General features: G+C 36.8%; 2 protein-coding genes across 3 annotated transcripts; one reads left to right on the plus strand and one right to left on the minus strand.

Moving 5' to 3' along the window:
- Window positions 1–707: 707 nt before the first annotated feature.
- On the minus strand, window positions 708–18,162 carry LOC147515567 (putative alpha-mannosidase At5g13980). 2 transcript variants are annotated; one of them, XM_086588369.1, is made up of 29 exons: window positions 17,833–18,162; window positions 17,661–17,744; window positions 17,463–17,551; window positions 17,161–17,335; window positions 16,899–17,018; window positions 16,706–16,789; window positions 16,546–16,617; window positions 15,957–16,070; window positions 15,435–15,535; window positions 15,256–15,349; window positions 14,998–15,165; window positions 14,798–14,887; window positions 14,061–14,126; window positions 13,917–13,973; window positions 7,446–7,665; window positions 7,187–7,326; window positions 6,911–6,979; window positions 6,722–6,781; window positions 6,471–6,542; window positions 5,734–5,781; window positions 5,517–5,636; window positions 5,097–5,162; window positions 4,257–4,369; window positions 4,033–4,117; window positions 2,551–2,661; window positions 2,380–2,469; window positions 1,944–1,991; window positions 1,287–1,355; window positions 708–1,208 (listed from the first exon to the last, which is right to left on the minus strand). In XM_086588369.1, the coding sequence occupies exons 1-29, from the start codon at window positions 18,028–18,030 to the stop codon at window positions 1,008–1,010; spliced, it is 3,024 nt and encodes a 1,007-aa protein (XP_086444495.1). In that variant the 5' UTR covers window positions 18,031–18,162; the 3' UTR covers window positions 708–1,007. The 2 variants fall into 2 exon arrangements, with proteins under 2 accessions (XP_086444495.1, XP_086444503.1); XM_086588377.1 differs by lacking the exon at window positions 17,463–17,551 and having other exon boundaries at window positions 17,833–17,897.
- Window positions 18,163–20,118: 1,956 nt separating this feature from the next.
- LOC147515568 (protein FAR1-RELATED SEQUENCE 5-like) lies at window positions 20,119–20,709 on the plus strand. Its single transcript, XM_086592968.1, has one exon. It carries the CDS (start codon window positions 20,119–20,121, stop codon window positions 20,707–20,709), a length of 591 nt encoding a protein of 196 aa, XP_086449094.1.
- Window positions 20,710–22,030: the final 1,321 nt, after the last annotated feature.

The following is a 22,030-nucleotide window of genomic DNA, read 5'->3' on the forward strand; positions in this document are numbered from 1 at the left end:
ATAATGCAATAAGTCCGGCACATACATATGTTATACATGCTTGGTTCAACGATCAGAAAGTTGGATCAATATATCACATTAATGTTACTTTGTCATTTCTTTCAATAGTCATTGTTATCATTCATATCCTGCAGTGACTGCACACGCAAACTGACACCAACCAAGAATCACACTAAATTGCTTTTAATAGCTGCAAGTTAAATCAGAAACAACATATTCGTGCTCCAAAAGCTGTATCTCGTCCTTATTGGACATGTGGATCTCATCTCCTGCTAGCACCGAGGCATTTTGAAATAAAAACCCACAAACGGCCCAACTGTAGTTAAGTGGGTACAAAAGAATTTTGTGTGGACTTTTAAATGGGTAAATGGGTTGCATCATTGTCATGTTTAGCAGGGCCTCAAGTCAGCCATTTAGTTGTTCTAAACAGGCCCAAGTGCAAGTGGACCCACAAGAAGAATAAACCTATGTATGTATGCAGTATGCATATCCTATCTATCTACACTTTATCTAAAGCCCAAAATATCAAATTCGGTAAATATATCAATGTACCCAAAACCCGATATATATCAAATATATTAGAAATATTGGAGATATCTATTTTTTTTTTGTTGATGAGTCAAAATTTTATTTTGTATATCGATATATCAAAAATATCATTGATTATATCGGAAATATCATCAATATATCAATCAAAGTTAACAATATCAGTCAAAGTCAACAATTTATATAAAATATATCGTATATATCAGTTGATATGTATATATCATTATATCGGAAATTGCAATATACATCGGGAAAAAAAAATCAATATTCGGTTGAGATATATCAAATATATCTATATCGGTGTACTAAAAAAACGATATATATCGGTGACGGTGATATTTTGGGCCTTGAATTTATCAACTGAACTGAACTGAACTCTCCAGGGTCGTTGCTTCAAAATTCTCTGAGTTTTATTTTCGAGACATTTTTTACTTCTGTGGATGACTGTCTGAAATAAATAATCAAGATAAAAAATCAACAATAAAGGTGCGGATTTCCATTGGTCCCAGCTCCACCACTAGCTTTGAAGGATCAATAGACCCTCCCCTCACTGCCTTTGCTTCCTCCCTAGGAGCACCTTCTACTGTCCAAACCAGTCTCTTTCTCTCCATTTCTGCTCTTCCTTGATTAGCAGATAAGTTCATTTCTGTTACCTTACTGATCTGAAGACGAAAAACCAATTTGATCAACACAAATGAATGTTTGTAGTGAAGGACGACAAACAAGTTGTATCGTTTTACCTTCTTGTGTGCGAACAACTTTTGAAGTTCCACACTTGCAGTGATTGAAAGATCCTTGTCCTCTCCTATCTGGCATATTCCAGTTGACATGGAAATAAATTCAAAACACATGTGGAGCTGAAACTGTTCTGAAACTAGACTTAAGTATGAATTACTAGTTGTTCCAACACAGCTCGATCATATCCAAGATGGATGATAGCTAGCATCTATATCCTTAATCAGCAAGACAACAAGATGTGGCGTTTCAATAATCTCTTCACAATCTTTTGAGACTTCTTTCCCTATACTAGCAATGGGGCCTATTATATGTTCCAGACACATAGCAATAAAGTGCTAACAATAGTTTCATCGAGTATTCTTATCTGTTTTCTTTCATCTCCCAGAGATGAATTCAGTGGACGATCTATTTATATATTTGTTCAAGAAAGAAGGGATGATATCTAATTGCTTAACGACTTCAGCATAACTTTAAACGCCTTTAGGGGTGATACGTTAGAGCTTATCTGTTTTCTTTTATCTCCCAGAGATATACTACTTCTATTATATCCAAGTATAAAATAAGTTACGTGTGCACTATTCTTCATTATTAGGATCAGTGAGCGTATAGGTGGTCATATATTTTCCTAATTGTGTAGACATTAAGGATGAGAAACTAACCTCATAGAGATGCGCCAACCGGAGGAGAACTTTTCCATCTTCAAGCTCCTGCATATTAAAAGAAGTGGGCAGGGGAGAACTTCAATTTATAAAGGAAAGGAATGTGGAATGCCAATTACCAATTAAGTATTCAGAGATGATATAAAGAGCAGCTATATAAATAATGTTCGACATCAGAGTTCTATCTAACAGTGCATCACTACACCATTTTGTGAATTTGGCCGTACTTGTGGACTTGTGGCGTTCCTGTTTGCTGCGTTCCTAAATTGAAAGCAAATTATAGCAACTGTGCTCTCATTTTAGGAATGCAATAAAAAAGAAACACCTCAAATCTGTTTCAAACGGCGAAAATGGTGCAGCAGTGGTTAACTACACAAATGGATCTAGACAAAGAAGAACATTAATAGGATTCAACAACACAAAGATGATTATGTACCTGAAGAGTCAGCATTGCAACATTATCAGGTAAGCTGTAGGATGGAGCCATCCCTGAAAACTTTGACTGATGAGAAGAAGTCCAACCATCCTGAAGAGGGGAAACAATTATCTCTTGAGGCAAAAGATCCACAATGTCTATGAAATATGCCACTTCCAAAATTTCTTTCACCTGTTCTGTGAAGGCTAAAAGAAACGGTGAATATATCTCTTGGCCAAATGAGCGGCGCCACTTTGCACCTTCTCCTAAAGGATCAATTCTGAGGTAGAAGTTCCCCTGAATCTGAAATGAAGATAAAATTTATGAAGAAAAGAAAAGAAACTCTATTTGGGGGAAAAAATGAGGTGTCCGTTCCTTCAGCAAGATTGTGCTAAGAAATTGTCTACACTAAAAGAAAATCTCGTTTAACGCTAGTGATAGTACGATCACTAGCCAAGCGACATATCCGAGATAAATTCTTTTGCCTTTATTATTGTAAATGGTGGAACCACAAACCATGCACTTGCACTCATACAGACCTTAAAACTGACAAGAATTGCTGTAAATCACATTTGAAAATATTAAGAAATGTCCCTCTACGAGTTAGCACCTTGAATTACCACACAGCGAGGGCAGAAAAAAAAAAGAAAAGCTATTCCCAAGTCACGGAAAGTGAATCAGGCAACTTTTTCTTCTTGCTATGATCTGAAAAAATATAATCTTCTTGGTAAGGAAGAATAATAAAAGAGAAAGGTTACTTTTGTTTTTCTAATGTATGAAGTACTGACATAAGCCATCTTCTGAAGATGAGTGTTTGACCAAAAATCTTCTGATGTCAACACTCTTGGCTATATTACAACTTACAACATTCTTAATTGATATACACAACATCAAAACCTGAAAGGTCGCATAAGGAAGCATTTTTACAAGGAAAGATGTTCAAATTAAGTCTACTAAATACAAAGCGAAGATGTGAAAAGCGCCCAAGGAATGCAGATTTAAAGGGAAATAGGGCGTGAAAGTTGCTGATATGCCAAAGGAATGGGTAATAACCAATAACTAGTAACTAATAAGGCACACAAGTACCAAAAGGTAACATAGAGAAAGATGCAATGTTTAAAATCTGAGAAGATCTTTGAAGTATGGCAATGACAATGCTACAGTCTTGGAATAAAATCTATTTTAAAATAGTACATGGGCATGAGCTAAACCTTGCAGGTTCATCAGCATGGTGAAACACTAGGATGCATACTCACACTGGAAAACAAATTTTACCTATGTTACATGGACACACCATATTTTGAAAAAAATCCATGTCAGATACGTATCCACGTGTCCGTCTTGGACACATATCGGACACATGTTGCATGTGATTTACCTCAATTTTTTTTATTTTTCCGTGTCAGACACTTCGGATCCGTGTCAATGTAACTTAGAATTTTACTAAATTCTTGTTGTAGGAAACAATCAGAATTCTGAAGAAGTTGGATAAATAACAGATCCGTGCTTGTAACAGATCACAAGATCAAGACGGGACGTGATTTAAAGCTTGCAATGTAATGATTCACAAACAATTAATTGTAAACTAAGTTAAGCGAAGTTTCCTGCAATAGTTCAAAAAAACATAATGACCACAAGTGTGCTTCTTTAACAAAGTTTGAAAAATGTGCTCACTGTTAGTCCCTGGCAATTCTCATCGACACAGACAGTCTCATTAAGTGATTCATCAACACCTCTAGAATCATCAAAAAGTAATCTCCTATACGATACAAGAAAATTAATTAGTTATCATGAATGATGAATCATCTACAAGCTAGTACATTAACTCGTAAAGTAAGCCAAACTTTTAATGGCATAACAAACCTACAAAATACTGAAAATTGCAACAAACAACAAACCTATGGAGCATCAGCTCTATTTGTCCATCAACTATGCTGGATCCACCAACAGATCGGTCTACCAGAACTGAGAGCTCCGTCAGGTTATCTTCCATATATATTCCAAGATTGATCTGGAGGAAGAGATCTATTAGGCATAGCCAAATAGATTTTTAGCCTGAACACTGAAGTTCAAATTCAAATATGTACAACAATTTCAAATATCTGTCTAAACGGATGAAATCATGTGGTACGTACAATGGATGTGCTACAGTTTCTAGAGGAGTGCAATGCCCACCAGCCGGCACCAGGTTAAATGTATCAAAGTTGAAACAGTTTGAAATGAAACTTTTAGATTATCATTTCAATATCAATGATCAATATCATCACTATGCCTTAAGAAGCAGTGCCATGCTGAATATTGAAGAATACCAAACTCTAGGTATTTGACCAAACACAATACTCCAGATCCTATGGAACCTATAGCTAAAGTACCCCTGGAGGGGATAGAGCTAAGTGTTGCGAAAAGGGTATTCGACCATATGAGAAATCAAAACTTTTAGCTTTTTCCCAATTACATGTGCATATTGTATGTAGCATGCAACATAATTAGGGTAAAGGAGTAACTTAGGCGATATATTTGTTAACATAATGCATTCAGTTAAAGATTCACTTGTTCTACTCCACAAGGTATCAGGTCCACTTCCATTCTTATAATCCAAGGATCAAACCCTACACCACAATCTCAAGCTCAGATGTAAAATATCATCCTACTTGCAACACAAATACACATACAAAGACGTTGTTGTGTAATAAAAGGAATGGTGCTACATAATAGTTTCAGTTAAAACAAAAACATACTGGATAATAATTTCCAGCAACAGGTTGGTTCACTTGCAAGTCCCAGTCTGTTCTGAAATCTCGAATCTGCACTCAAAGGACAATTAGAAGCTAAATTTAAGAAACCATAAAATATATAACATAAAGGGTTTTAAATTCTATTGTGTTGTGTCTAAAGCCTTGCGTTTAAATCTTGGGGACTCTCCACTTATAACCAATTATATTGGTTTTAAGTTGAATGCCCATCTTCTACATAGTGCAATGTTTTTTATTTTATTTTTTTCATCTAATCCAAACTCTGAGTGCTAAAACTCATTTGAGTAGAAAGCATATGTCCTTAGATATATCAGGGATCTTAATGTTAAACTAATAGTTGAATTGTACTCAACAAAAATGATGTCACATCAAATATTAGATACAGATATTGTAACATCTTCTTACCCTTTTAATAAAGTCCCGACCATTTGAATCTGTATAGAATGTTTTATTAGTCTTCATGGTAGTTGTGATTTGTGTTGCAACTTCTTTCCCGATTCCATCATCTACAGGTATAGGCCCAACCTGAAATTGAAGATATACAAATTATTGAATACTTGCTGAAAATAACTTTAGAATGCACTCATGCACAACACACACTCACACAGAAAGGTGAACTTACAGTAAACTCAATATCAGCATGCTCCTTTGCTTTGTATACTCTGGTGACCTGCACATGTCAGTGTCTATTTTAAGCTATATGAAGTAATAACAAAAACTAATTAACAGCTATCAATTTGGTTTTTTATCTAGGAAGTTGAAATAAATCGACAATTGCACTAAAACCTCAGAATCTTCTGTACATGGGTATGCTAGAAATTGCAGCAATTGGAGCTGTCATTTCTGAAGGTGTACTGTGCCTTTGCGCATTCGAACTTAAAAAACAATGTGATTGCATTCTAAAACTAAACCAATTGAAATGGGATTAACAATCACTCTACCAATTTAGTGGATATTGTTTAGCTTGTTGAGATCCGGCCATCTTATTTTCATCTAGATGAAAGATGATTTTAAATGAAGGATTTTCAGATAAATAATATTGTGTTCCAGGAGCGTCCAGGAAGGCTTTACATTATCTAGAGTGAGAGAGACAACGTAGTTTAGGTGGCACAAAAATTCTGTTAAATCTAGTCTTCTTAACTCCAAAGTTGAATTTCAAACTCCATATGTCCTTGTTAAAAGGATAAAAAGAAAAACAATTTCATGATTTCTTTAAGATGAAAGAGATTGAACAATGGTAACACTTGTTGGCACAATTCCTGGTAGTGGCACAAAATCCCAAATAAAGTGCCTGTATCAGGAATTTAGTTATGTGACCAAAACATTGAAACCTTAACTAATTGTAACAGGATCAAGCACCTGATATATCCAAGGAGTAATTTGTTGATGGATTTCATCCACTACTGGTCCTCGGAAAACAGTCAAAGGAACCTGAAACAAAGAAGAGTTTATTTTAAGGATTTAAGTATAATTTCTAGATGATAATACGGTAGTCATCTGAACTTCCTTTAGATAGAATCTACGATTAAGCAGCAGTTCTTCATAAATAGTAAGCAACACTTGTGATACAGTGCATGGGTACAAATAGTATCACAGAAGACATAATATACCTGTCCTTCAGATTTTATGGGATATGTACCATTAGGTCGAAAGATATATGCTCCAGACGCCTTCAGTAACAAACATAAAAACCAAGTATTATGATAAAGACAGTAGAAGTAGTTCAAGAAACCAAGAGATGAAGAAAAAGAGTGTCTGAAAAGATTTGAAAAGATACTGTGTCATAAGAGTATAACCACCTGAGGATCCTTGTCACTTCCGTCATTCCCAGAATAGAAGTTGTATGATTGTTCTATAGAAGCTTTGACCTGCGATAATAACCATGATACAGTAAACAGTAAGGGGAAGAGTAAGATACCAAAGATATCTACGATAACAAGATGACAGAAAAAACTATTTTTGTAATTCCTGTCGCCTTCTCAAAAGTACCAATGAGAATAAAGGGAAAAAAAATAAAGAAAACAAATACATTGCATAAAGTAGTAAACAACATAAATAAGCATCAAATAGCATACCGAGCTCCTTTTATTTATATACTGAGTAAGCATCCCTTCATCTACTGCATAAACAAGCTTCAAATTTCCTTGCCCAATTACTATAGTACCATTTACACCTTCTTTGGGTGTGAATGCTGTGGATATGGTTGAACTGGTAACTGCAATTGCAACAGAAACAACAGCATGTCTGTACAAAGTCAGTGTCTCCAGAAACTTGTGTCTCTGTCTTTTTCAAATTTCAGAAAGAAGTATTAGACATGGAATCAATTGGATGAACCTGTCGTTTTTGTTCCAGAGACAATGTAGGTGCTGAAACCAAGAGGAGGTACAGAAGCCAAAAACACAAGCCAATACTTAGGCTCATTACTTGGAGACTTTCCCAAGTACGCTTTGACATAGTAGTTTCTTATGCCAATGGAGGCATTAACCAGAGGTAATAGTTGTGATTCAATTTCCTTTCCACTGGAATCTCGAACAGCAACTGATTTAGTGGTGACCTGTATGAGGTTTGAATATGTATATAGACATGGAAAACTAATGGTTATAAACATTTCACCAAATCAATTTCAGGTGAATATGTATAGCATTCATAAATATCCAAGAGATGAGTAAACTTCATTTTTGCGGACTATTAATGTTTTTTTTTTATCCCGACCTTCACACAGTACTATTATAAAGAGATACAAACAAGCTAGAGAATCTATTCTTTTTCTATATCTCTTTTCAATTTACGAGAAGATTATAATAAGGACAACCCTTACAGAGATGTTAGGGAGGAGATTTCTCCTGAACAACCAATATCTCTTTATGCCGCTTTGATGATCAGCATTTTTTACAATTATAGGCAGGAGTTTAGTGAGTAGTTTGTATATGAAAGTTCAACTAATCCTTTTTTAAGCCGCATCAACTTCTAGTTCAGACTTTGATGGCATTGAGTAGATTGGAGCTCATTTAGCCTATGAGAGTCGTGTACTCCTGTACATACAAATGCACTGCTGCCCAAGTTCATACACACACACACACAATCTGTGTGCATACAAACCACAGAGAAGTTTTGGAGACATCAAGTTGCATCTAATTAAATAACTAGATTGGTAATATAAATTTGTCATGCGAAGATTGTTATTCATGAACCAAGGCTTCACATTAATAGCTAGATTCAAACTTTAATGGATGCAGTTCAGATGTGTCACTAAAAAGATATGGCAATTACTTTTGGAATAATTCTACATTGACATAGTTGGGCAACACAGTCATGGCCATGTAATGCAGCATCGGTTCATTCACCGACATACACAACGTGTATCTTGAGGTCGTGGACATTGTTTACATAGCACTGTAGCAGTAATACAACAGTATACCAGTAAGTGTTGTGAATAGGACAATGCGAAAAACAACGTTACCCACAACAAATAGATCAATCCTATACAAGGATCGATCCTTCTCACTAGACAAGACTTCAACACCCTCCAAGCAATATCCCAACACTTCTCAATATCAAATAATAAGCATATAAAGTAAAACAATTAATGTAAAGGAGAACAAACCACAAGACAAGAATATATCGTGGCTCGGCAATTTGCCTACTTCCACACTGCGAGTTCCAAGCTTTCCTTGATGTCCGGAGTAACAGATTACAAGTCTCTCAATTCACTCACAAAGAATGAACACTCAACTCACAAAGAATTGCTCTCTTATAATCTCTCTCTTTCTTGGTTTTGGTTAGGTTAGGTTTCTCTGAAGAAAAACCTATATTTATCTTGTTTCAAAAACTTCCAAACAGTGATTTTTCGCGGCTGAAAACGGTGGGAGCTGGGTGGTCGATTGCCAAAAGTACTGGACTTTGCCAAAAGCATGAGCGCGGGTCACGCCTTGGCTAGGCATAAGTAGAGCGCGGGTCGCACCCTTCACACCAAAGAGAAAAAACAAAAAACACCTTTTTTCTCTACATTCTCCACCTCGGTGAGGTTTTAACACATAAAACTGAACCGAACACATCCAACAAGAACACATCCATTCAGAACTCGCAGTCAACCGCCCCGAAGGGCCATGCCCACAAAGGACTCATTCAAGCATGTAGGATTTGGCGCAAGTCCAAACAGTGTTGGAACTTAACTCCGGTGACAACCTTTGTCAACATATCAGCAGGATTGTCATGGGTGTCCACTTTTTCAAGTGCTTCATCATCATCCTCAACGACATCCCGTATAAAGTGATAACGGACATCAATATGCTTGGTCCGAGCATGATGAACCTGATTCTTCGCCAAATGAATAACACTCTGACTATCACAAAACAAAGCAACACTGTTCTGCTCAATACCCATATCATCCAGAAGACCTCGAAGCCATAATACCTCTTTAATCGCCTCGCCCAGCGCGCCATATACTCGCCTCGATAGTAAATAGAGCAATCAGAGCTCAGAAGCATAGAGACCTCTAACTAACCGTGCACCATGCATCATAAACACATAACCAGTAGTCGATCGTCGTCTATCTAGATCACCTGCATAATCTGAGTCCACATACCTACTGACATAACAAGTGCCGCCACCATAAACTAATCCCCCATCCAAGGTACCCTTCAAGTACCTTAGCACCCATTTCACTGTCTCCCAATGCTGCTTCCCATGATTTGTCATATACCGCTACAACAACACTAATCGCTGCGGAAATGTCCGGGGGTGTGTACACCATAACATACATCAAACTGCCCACGACACTTGCATAAGGAACATTAGCCATATGCTTTTGTTCCTCCACCGAATTAGGAGAGAACTTAGCTGAAAGCCTAAAATGCCCAGCCAAAGGAGTAGAAACTGACTTTGCATTCTCTATACCAAAACAAGAAATTACTTTCTGAAGGTATTTCTTCTGAAATACAACTATCTGTCGTTTCTTCATATCTCTGTCAATCTCCATGCCCAATATCTTCTTGGCTCCACCTAAGTCTTTATCTCAAACTCAGAGCGAAGTTGAGATTTCAACTTGTCTATCTCCACCATGCTTTTAGAAGCAATAAGCATATTATCCACATAAAGTAGGAGATAGATGAAGTCATTACCACGAAGCCTACGAAAGTAGACACAACAGTCATACTTACTTCGGGTGTATTCATGTTGCATCATTAATGTGTCAAAACGTTTGTACCATTGCCTAGGCGATTGCTTTAACCTATACAGTGACCGATTCAATTTACATACATGATTTTCTTTCTCAGCAACAACAAACCCTTCAGATTGTCTCATATAGATCTCTTCCTCCAAGTCCCCGTGCAAGAAAGCAATTTTAACATCAAGTTGCTCTAACTCCAAGTCGAAGTGAGCAACTAAACTCAATAACACACGAATGGAAGTATGTTTAACCACCGGAGAAAATACCTCATTGTAGTCGACTCCTTCCTTCTGTGAGAAACCCTTTGCTACCACTCTTGTCTTGTACCCAGTACTGTCGGACTCAAGAAGGACCTCTTTCTTTCTAAACACTCATTTACTGCCGATAGTCCTTTTGCCCTTTGGCAATAAAACTAGGTCCCATGTGTGATTTTTATCAAGAGACTTCATCTCTTCTTACATAGCTACCAACCAATCTTTATAATGAACATCTCTAACAACTTCCTTGAAGCTATCTGGCTCATCATCTTCGTTATTCAATGCATATGCCACTAAATCCACCTGACCATAGTGTTTCACCGGCTTCTCGTGCCCACACTTGAGCACTTCTTTAACTTGTCTCTTTCGCCTGTGGTCGTACCAATACAAGTTCGCGGATGCTCTTTGCTCTTCTTCTCATTCTTTGTGTGGTTCAATGATTTGGTACCTCATCATGAACCAAACAAATCATCGGCCGTGATCGATAACAACTCAAGCTCGATTGGTTTGAACTTCTATAGACTCAATGATTTTGCCCCCTCCTTCCGGAACTGCTCATGAAGATAACACTAAGTCTCATCAAAGGTAATATCTCTCACGACCGGGGAACTTGTGGTCTTCTAGACCACAACAATCAGTATCCCTTTTACCCCATTTGCGGCTTCTAAGAATATGACTTTCTTAGCTCTAAGATCTAGCTTGCTCTCCCTCACATGGTAGTAAGTTGTCGATCCAAACACTCAAAAAAATAATATAATCGGTTAGGTTACCTTACCACACCTCATAAGGTGTCTTGCAATCTATAATTTGGAATTAGTGACCTATTATACGGGTAACACGCCATGGACACCGTGATCTACCCAATACTCGCTTGCCTGGGACCGGCATTAGGCAACAAACATCTCGCTCTTTCAAGCAAGGTTCTATTCATCCTCTCTCGCCATTCCATTCTGGCGTTCCCCGATTTGTCGATGTCCGGCAATTCCCTATTAGCAAGACAAAACTCTTGGAAAGGCCCATAGGTATACTTCGGTACCATTGTCGGACCGTAGTGTCTTTACCTTCCTATCGTGTGATTCTCAACCCTTGCCTTCCACTTCTTAAATGTCTCAAACACTTCATCTTTTCGTTTTCATCATATACACTCACACATACGCAGCGTATGATCATCAATGAATGAGACATAATAACGGTTACCTCCTTTTTAAGCCACTACGGAGGGTCCCTAAACATCCCGGTATGCATAGAGTCAAGGATGCTCGTTGTCGTGTGCTTGCTTGACTTGAACTTGACTCTACACCGCTTCTTCCCGTACGCAATGCTCACGTAACCCTATACTTGGCTTCTTCAAGTCCTTCAAGAACTCTCGCTTGCACAACTCAGACAAACCTTTTTCACTCATATGCCCTAGTCGCATATGCCACATCTTAGTGCACTCAGAATCATCACTACATGCAACCACTGCTACATCGCCTACCACCGTATTACCTGTCAAAGTATACAAGGTTCCATATCTTTGACCCTTCATAACAACTAAAGAGCCACTGACAATCTTTAGGACTCCACCTTCGCCCACAAACTTGTGGCCTTTGGAATCCAAGGTACTAAGAGAAATAAGGTTTTTCTTTAGTTCAGGAATATGCCTCACATCAGTTAAAGTCCTCACTACACCATCATGCATTTTGACCCGTATAGTTTCAATTCCTACCGTCTTACAACCAACGTCATTACCCATCAAAATGGAACCACCATCAATCTTTCTCCGTAAAGTAAACCACTTTCTATTCGGGCACATATGGTAGGAACATCCGAATCAAGAATCCACATTTTCGCCCATATTGTTTCTTGTGTGGACACACGAGACTCAACTCGCCCCCCGAGAGCCCGGGAAGCATAACTTGCCCCATTTTTGCCTTACCTTTTTCTTACCATCTCTTGTTCTCTTTCGCGGGTGAGGACAATTACTCCGTAATGTCCCTTTTCATCGCGAATCAGAAGACTTTTACATGTGTCAAAGGCTTCTTTGACTTGGACCTAGACTTCTCATTGCTTGTAGAAGCCTTTTCATGCGACGTTCCTCTTGCCACTAGCCCCTGACCTACATCAATGTTATTCTCAACTCTTGCCTTTTTCATCAAGTCATAAGAAAGTAACACACTTTGAACTTTGTCAAGATCAACATCTTCTCTATTCATAAATGTGGTCATTAGATGCTCATAGCTTTCAGGCAAAGAGAATATTAAACATGCCGCTTGATCCTCATCATCCATCTGCATACCAACATTCAAATAATCCGCTAGGCGTCAACGGAACTCACTAACGTGCTCTTGCATCGTTAAACCATCCACCATCATGTACCGATAAAGTCGCTTCTTAAGGTACATCTTGTTTGTTATGCTCTTGGTCATATACATAGACTATAGCTTGAGCCAAATACCGGCAGCGGTATCTTCTCCCATCACACTATACATGACCTCATTAGCAAGACACAACCGGATTGATGAACAAGCTTATAAATCGAACTCTTCCCAATCATCATCACTCATACTCGCCGCCTTTGCTTGTTTCCCATTTAAGGCCTTATGCAAACCTTAGACTCTCCAAATCCCAAAGTTATTCTTCCCATTAAACTTCTCTACTTCAAACTTAGCATTTGATATCTTGGGAGCCATTTTTCAAGTTACACACAATAACCCAAAAAACAATTTCACTTCGAAATTTTATCGAACACGTTGTCTACACAAATTTCGAGCACTATGGTTCACTACCAAAACTCAAAATCCTAGATCGTAAACCTGGCTCCGATACCAATTATTGTAAATAGGACAATGCGGAAACAACGTTACCCACAACAAATAGATCAATCCTACACAAGGATCGATCCTTCTCACTAGACAAGACTTCAACACCCTCTAAGCAATATCCCAACACTTCTCAATATTAAATAATAAGCATATAAAGTAAAACAATTAATGTAAACGAGAACAAACCACAAGACAAAGATATATCGTGATTCGGCAATTTGTCTACGTCTATACTGCGAGTTCCAAACTTTCCTTGATGTCCGGAGTAACAGATTACAAGTCTCTCAATTCACTCACAAAGAATTGTTCTTTTATAATATCTCTTTCTTAGTTTTGGTTAGGTTAGGTTTCTACAGAAAAAACCTATGTTTATACTGTTTCAAAAAACTTCCGAAACAATGAATTTTGTGCTTAAAACGGTGGAGCGCGGGTCGCGCCCTTCACACCAGAGAGAAAAAACACATTTTTTCTCTACAGTAAGCCTAATTGATACAAGACAAGGCCAGTACAAACAATACACATTGAAAATTGTTGACAACTATGTGCCACCAAAGAGAAAAACAGCGGTACTTACAGGAATTCGAACTACATCTTCCCTCTTCCATCCCAGAGAATTGTAGACGGCAATCACCTAAAGAGAAGACCAGAATAGTATATAACTATATTAATCTTTTTATATATCAGAGAGAACACTTAACAGGCATAATCTTAGCCTTACCAAGCTTTTCCCTGAAGACAAATCAACTTCTGAGGGAGGACAGTAACTTATATTCAAAAGGGGACACTGCAAAAGAAAACTCACAAGTCACGTTCTGGCTATCCTTTCAGCTATAATTCTAATGAAGGTATTTCTTTCCTCCAAACACTTAATATCATTGTACAATTTCGAGATTGTGAATGATCTGATGCACTTTTCTTTAGTCTATATATCTCTGACTAACAAGCTAATAGAAACTTTCAGAATTCATTTCAATCAATTCAGAACATATATCTAGGACCAAATAATTAATATATGAAAGTGATACTAGGTTTGCAATACAATTATCACAAGGAACAACTGAATTAACCAAGTATCTCGAGTTATTGGGCCTTACAGACTTTTGTTCAGATGAGGCCCACTGGTGTGCATCTATTGATTATGTTCTGCTAGTAAGTATGATGCAGTACAAGTGATTAAAACGAAAAATACTGCAGACCCTTCTTATTAGTCCTAATGGATCTAATGTCAGACCCGGAGAAAGTACACTGCAACTTCAGTAAACACATATATGATTGGTTAATTTGAATGTGAAACAATGCAGTAATTTCCTCTCATGGATCCTAGGAATCTGGATGATTAGATTCTATTGCAGTAAGCTTGAGCAAGTGTGATGTTCACATAATATGATCTGTGCAAGTTATATATATTATCTGGATGAAAGGATTCACTAGAAGAAGAAAGGAATAGTTTCTTGCCTGTTCAAATTTAGTTAATGCTTTCCCACAACTTTGATTGTTGATGGTATCTACCAAGCAGGAAAGGGAAGATGCAACCACCTCCTCAGCCTACAAAAACCATTGTACAGTACTGACTTTAAAGCATAAAGGATATACGACAACAATACTAGAGCAATATTTAGATAATAAGACCTAAAAAGTAAAAAAGAAATACACACCTCCACATAACCAATAGAAAGTCGTTTTGCATAATCATTAGCGACGTGCTGCTTTTCTGTCCCACTAACTGCATCATGATGTTGCGTGATTGCCAAAGCATCAGCCAAAGTGTCTGTGTTGGGCCTTAAATTACTTCTCCCCCTAAAAAATTCCAATTGTCTTGCTGCCTAATTAGGAGTAAGAAACTCAGACATTGTCAAAGTATCCCAGGTAAAATTTAGTTCATGATTTAACAGCAAGAGAGATGAAATTGTTACCAAATAATAACTACTCATCATTCTGACATAGCGCTTGATGGCTGGCCTACTCGTAAAATATCCTGTCCAGTAGGCATTTGCGCGGTCTGCATATCTGGTAATTGAACACCTCTTGAGTAAAGATACAAGTATGAGAAAATCAGTCAATGATTGGCTCAAGATAAAAATATTGAACTCACGGGAAGAAGTCCTCAGTCTTGACAGGCCACCGTTCTTTTGTTGCATGTTTTACATCAGTGTATATGGATGGGGTTGAATAAAGGGCATTGACACGCCCATCCTACAAGCATTGCAACCAAAATTATGTAGTAAGTACTGAGAACTACCCGAGTTCAGAACAAATAAATTGACTTTAAGGAACAAAGGTTCCACAAGACGATCAACAGCACTTCCAAGCATTTTGAGGTATAGCCAACGTAATGATTATATCGTATAGCAATACATCAGCCCAATGATCTTATCTAGGTATATCATCATTCAACTCCCATTTAGTTACTAAAAGAAGAGTCATTTCACGATTCCCTCGCCGCATATGCATTAGTAGCAGAGAAACTGCTATGCTCTTTGTTTAATACGTGAACTGGGTAAAATTATAAACAACATGAATTTTTCAAAGTAGAGTTTAGTATGATCACCCAAAATTAACAACTCAGTAACAGTACTAAGCATTACACATAGGATGAAAACAACAAAAGAATTACCTTATTGACATAATGGATAAGCTTATCCATCTGACGGAACCATGTATGAGCATATTGATATTTAAAATCTGTCCCCATGGTCCACATAATATGATCTGTGCGAGTTATATTACCCTGAAATGGAGTAAGAAAGATCAAACATTACAACTTTTATCACACCTACAAACCTTGGAAAAAGAAATAAATCCTGTCTCATGGTTGTTTCAGTAACATAACCCTATCTTAGAGCGTTAGCAATGGGGGAGAGAGAGAGACCATAGTGACTATGTCATAAAGCTAGAGACGCACTATTGTCCAATATCCCCCACCGTACTTCTTTATCATCGGCAAAGCAGTAAACCTTATTTCACTAGTTAAAGTAGTCACTCACGCCTAAGTTCTTAGGTGAGGGTCAAGGAATGAGAAGCGCGCCTTTCCCACTTACCATATTTTGTTGCATTACATACTTGTATTTCATTGCATACTCGAATCACAATATACATCTTCTCTGATATGACTTTATCATCTGTCTTGATAAATTAAGGCCAGCCAGAGTCCAAAAGTTAAAACTAGGCTACACATTTAAAGTGAAAAAAGAAGAGCAGATTACCTGAGATAAGGCAACAGCTACAAATTCGTCCACTCGATCTTGAACATTGTAGTCGAACAAATTGATGTCATCCTTAAACCAGGAGCATGAACTTAGACGACCAGTGCGTATAAATTAATAAATACTCAAGAGCAATTTAGCAATCTATTATATAATTTACCTGAACAATAGGGGAGTCATCATTAACTTCGAAGTAGAAGTTATCAGGTGAACCATAACCCTCTGGGAATGCCCCAGCAAAAATCTGCAAAACAGTAAAGGAAACAACGAATAATTTTCTCATATGTTTACTTTTTGCTTGGTACTGAAGTTCCATTATTAAAGCAAAGACAAGGAAAATAATATAGCCTTGCCTGAGCAGATGAACCAAAGGTTTTAGATCCCTGCCACAAGAACTCAAGACTTTTCTCATCTTTGCGCTTTGCTCGGTCTTGGTAATCGATGCGGCCAAAGAAAAGGGAGTCAAATCCAACCTAAAAACAATACAAATGTTTCCGTTTTCATATTCAGAAAATGCATCCCATATGACAAATGTGTTAAGTTTCTAAACTTTTAACAGTGAAATGAAAAACAAGTACAATTGATCAAACAGAAGATCAACAAGAGAAGCCACACCTCTGCTCCTAACAAGTAAGCCTGAACAGCAGAATGTCCAAAAGGATCAATTTGCCAACCAATCCTTGGAGTCTGACCAAACTCTTGTTTGATGAATCGATGCCCAAGAGTTGTCTGATCAATCATGTCAATGTAATGTGTAGCTGCTTCATCATGCATGCACATACCTCCATTTCTATATCAAATAACAATACAATAACTAATTAGTGTCTACTACTTTCTACATAAAGAAGAACACATCAACCTATGAAACAGAACAACATTAACACAATCCTTAAAAACATATAAAACACTGTTCCTACATTAGCTCTAGTTGACCCGAGCTGACGAGCTTCTTGACTGTATCTTGGACCAACTCGCTCTGGTCTCTCCACCAGCGTTGGAAAAACGCCTGCATCATTTCATATCCAAATACACACTCATTCTCTCTTCTAAGTTATAGGACTCAAATATAAATTTGCAAAGAGCATGTTTATATTGGAAAATAAAGAGTTTCTTGCCTGCTCCACATAAATGAACTTCCGATTCTTATCAGCTAACAATGCCGGAACTATAGAATCCAATACATTTTGAACACAAGCTCCCTACAAGTACAAAATCAAAAGACATGAAAAAAAAGAACCTATATATAAAATGAAGCAAAGTACATAAAATGCGCCACAGCGTGCTAACCTGAATGGAATTATTAGCACCAACATAGTACTGATCAACAGTTTTGAGCCAACCAACATCATCATGAGTGTGAGGAACTAAGTGAACATTAAGTTTTCCAGGCACTATACTTTGTGAAGTGTTATAAGCTATGTACTTAGATTTTGTACATGAAGATAATGCAAAGAAGACTAGAATGAACACTACAAAATTGGCCATGGACTGATAGTGTTGCAGCACTGGAATATTGAGTATGTGTTAAAAGTAGTTAGTGTGGATGAGATCAATGCGGGAAATTCGATGAGTTTAGTTTTGTTTTATAGTGAGTAGGAGAATTTGAGACTAATGATTAAAGAGTTATCTGAACATTTATTCTGAAGTTGTGTGTCTTGTTCTCTTGTTGTTATTAATTTGGTTTCTGCTCACGTTTGATTAAAACTATAATAATTAGGATGGACATTATCACCTCAGTGATTAGATCACACAAGAATAGACAAGATTATACATCACACAGCACTATCGTTAAGTGCGCATTTCAATTAATGTAGTGACCAAAAACTGGAATATTATGAATTTTAGTAGACATTCCTGTATCAAATATCAATATCCTCATAATTACAATCAGATTTTGAGCATTATGTTCTAGGGAATGTAGACGGGGTCTAAAGAGTAATAAGGACCACAAAATGGATCACCTATTGCCAGTGGCGGAGCCAGGAATCCTCTCCACATGGGGCACTGGGCGGTTTAGGCTAAATCACATTTTGTAAAGTAAGAAATATACCACCTCACTTGAAGATATTAGGTATCTATATATAGTTTGAAATTCCAAAAGTTCGATCAGAACTTCCCAAATGTCTGGATAGATATTGGACTTGTTATCTTATATACTAGGTATTGCTCATGCCATGGAGTAATTTAGGCATTCTTTAGTATATCAATTGAATTGAATAATTTCTACTAAATAATTTAGTGGAAATAGTTAATTGACTATAAGACCGTTAACCTAGTACACATTATTTTGTTTTTGTTGTAACTCAATAGTACATAAAAAATTCGAGATATAATAGTACATACTATTTTGTTGTAACTAACGCAAACTCTGGAGATTAAGTTAGTTCCCATTCGAGATATAAGAAATAAAATTCTCAATTAAAAAAAAATACTACAAAATATAATAACACAATAGTATTTATTTATTTAAACAAAATAAACAAGTACATTGAACAATTCACATAAATTTAGACACCTAATGCTAGCTTCCGTAGTAGCAATAGGGCACAAATACACAACGTTAATATTAAGACTCTTCTAGTGTCTTCAATTTCCTTTTCATAAAGAACATCTCTGTGTCACATGTTTGAAAAAAAAAATTACTAATGTATTTAACTATTTATAAAACAAATATAATATCGTATATATATATAAGTAGCTTATGTCATTCTCTTAAAAGTATATATATATATATATATATATATATATATATATATATATATATATATATATATATAGTTTTTTTTCTCTCATCTTGATTTGTTAAGTTACATACTTGGAGCGGACTCAAACTCAAAAGGAAACTCACTCTTCTAATTTAGTATTTCGTTTTATTTCATTAAATATAACTAAATTGGGTCCCACAAATATATTCACGCGACTCTCTTTCTTAATTCTCTCTCCCTATTTTATCTCTCCCAAACAACAAACACTCTCTCTCTTCACTCTCTCTCTCTAGAAATAATTTCTCTCTCCTTATTATTCACGTGACTCTCTCCCCATTTTATCTCTCCCAAACATCACACACTCTCTCTCCGTACTCTCTCTCTCTCTCAAAAAATAATTTCTCTCTCCTTATTTGACTTTTCTCACACCCTCTCTCCTACCTATCTCTCTCTCTCCACTTTTCTCTATTTCCGTCCCCACACAATTTCCAACCCCACAATCTCACACCCTCTCTCCTACCTATCTCTCTCTCCACTTTTCTCTATTTCCGTCCCCACACAATTTCCAACCCCACACACATAGTGTCTCACCTCAATCTCACTTACACAGTTTTTTTTCCTTTTCTTTTGGACTGTTCCAACGTGGAACAAAATAATATGGTTGAAGTCATTTTTTAGCATCCCCGTGCCGGTATGTTCAGTTTTTTTTTGCTCAGTTTTTTTATTTATTAAATGGTTATTACGTATACTCCCTATTTAGGGTCTCGTAGTGTTATGTTCAATTTATTTACAATTTAATTTTTTAATAATTCTTATTAAATGTTAATTAATTACAATTTTATTTATGTGTAGTATCTATTGAATGAATATGGAGTTTGAACAATTGAACTCAAATGAAGAAAAACAATCTAATATGGTTTATATGCCTGAAGTAAAAGAAGATTGCAAACCGAAAATTGGACAAGAATTTCAGTATTTGGATGAAGCTTATGAATTTTACAACAATTATGCAAAAGTGGCTGGGTTTAGTATACGAAATAGTTCTACTAAGAAGGATAAAAAAGATAATGAAATAACTAGGAAGGAGTACTGTTGTTTCAAAGAGGGGAAACCTAAACAGAAAAATGATAATGAAAAAAAAAGGCGTCGAGGGATTGTTCGTGAGGGTTGCAAGGCAAAATTGTCAGTTTTGAAGAGATCGGGTTACATTGTTAGCCAGTTTATCGAGGGTCACAACCATTCTCTTTCAACCCCTCATAAAGTACATCTGTTGAGATCCCACCGCGGCGTATCTGAAACAAAAAAGTCACTGTCTCAACTTTTTTCTTCGGCCAATATACCTATAAACCAGCAAATAAGTATTCTTTCAATGGAAGCGGGTGGAATAGAAAATATTGGTAGAGAAAAAGACCTTAGGAATTTTGTTAGGGATGCAAAAGAACTTGGTAGATGGGCATGATGTAGAGATATTGATGGAATACTTTTTGTCGAGCAAAAAAAAAATTCTTCATTTTCTTTGAATGGAGAGGGCGGCGAAAATAGGTTCACTCATTGTTTCGGGCCGATCGCGAAGGCAATAAGAGCGCATACAAACTTTATGGTGATGTAGTAGTGTTTGATACAACCTACAACACTAATAAATATGGTATGATATTTGCACCATTTGCGGGGGTAAATAAACATCGCCGGTGTAATATTTGGTTGTGCATTCTCGTGCGACGAGGGCAATTTAATCATTCATTTGGCTACTCCAACAATGGATGGAAGTAATGTCGGTTGGCCCTCCCAAAATGATTATCACCGATCAAGACCCCGCTTATGTCAAAAGCTATTGCTCAAGCTCTTCCTAATACATATCACCGACATCGCGATTTGGCATATTCGAACAAGTTTTCGAAAAATTGGATGCTATCATTTATAGAGATTACTATAATGTTTTTCAAAATGCATTTGGAATACCGAAGTCCGGTGAAGAGTTTGAGGCAATGTGGCAAGATACAATAGGGAAAAGTGAACTAAAAGATAACACTTGGTTAGCTGCATTGTATGGTATCGTTCTAGGTGGGTTCCGTCATTTGTGAAAACATTTTTTTTGCATGCAAGCATGTCAAGTAGTCAGAGAGCGGAAAGTTCACATGCATTTTTCAAGAGGTACGTCTCTAGAGAAAATTCTTTAAATGAATTTGTTACGCGATTTAATCGTGCACTTGAATACCAACGTCATAAAGAATTGCAAGCTGATCATGTTGATAGCAATGAGCGTCCCGTGATGAAAACCCCAATTTCTATGGAGAAGCAGATGGCAGATATATATACTTTGTCTATTTTTTTTTTTTATATTTCAGAATGAGTTGTGGGAGAGTTTGGAATACTTGATTGAAAGTTCAGTAGATGATGAAAAACAGGTTGTCTACATGGTGAAAAGGCCAAGTGCAAGAGATTCTAGACCGCGGAAAGTTGTATATGATAAGGATCTAAATTTTGCTACTTGTAGTTGCAAAAAATTTGAATTTGAAGGAATTCCTTGTAGACACATTTTGGCTTACTTGAAAATTAGTCAAATTGTTTACTTGTCGGATGCTTATATATTGAGTAGATGGAGGAAAGATACAAAATTGGAAGAAATAATAGCAGATGGTGGGAAAGAGGTGAGAGAAAGTAGTAACGACTTTATGTTGTTGAGGCACACAAAATTATCTCATCTTACTTCAAGAGTACTTGATGATGCTGTAGCTTGTGAAGAGGCAAGTGAAATCTATGAGCAACATTTGAAAGTGGTA

The sequence above is a fragment of the Coptis chinensis genome, chromosome 2 (genome assembly GCF_015680905.1).
Source record: "Coptis chinensis isolate HL-2020 chromosome 2, ASM1568090v1, whole genome shotgun sequence".
In the NCBI taxonomy this organism is placed as follows: Eukaryota; Viridiplantae; Streptophyta; class Magnoliopsida; order Ranunculales; family Ranunculaceae; genus Coptis; species Coptis chinensis.

Excerpts from the sequence above, each read along its gene's own strand:
- LOC147515568 (XM_086592968.1), top strand. The coding sequence starts at position 20,119 with ATGGAGTTTGAACAATTGAACTCAAATGAAGAAAAACAATCTAATATG.
- LOC147515567 (XM_086588369.1), bottom strand. The coding sequence starts at position 18,030 with ATGGCCAATTTTGTAGTGTTCATTCTAGTCTTCTTTGCATTATCTTCA. Across the intron at positions 13,974-14,060 it reads TGTCTTCAGGGAAAAGCTTG|GTGATTGCCGTCTACAATTC; the intron begins GTAAGGCTAAGA and ends TCTTCTCTTTAG. Across the intron at positions 4,118-4,256 it reads ATAGAGCTGATGCTCCATAG|GAGATTACTTTTTGATGATT; the intron begins GTTTGTTGTTTG and ends TGTATCGTATAG.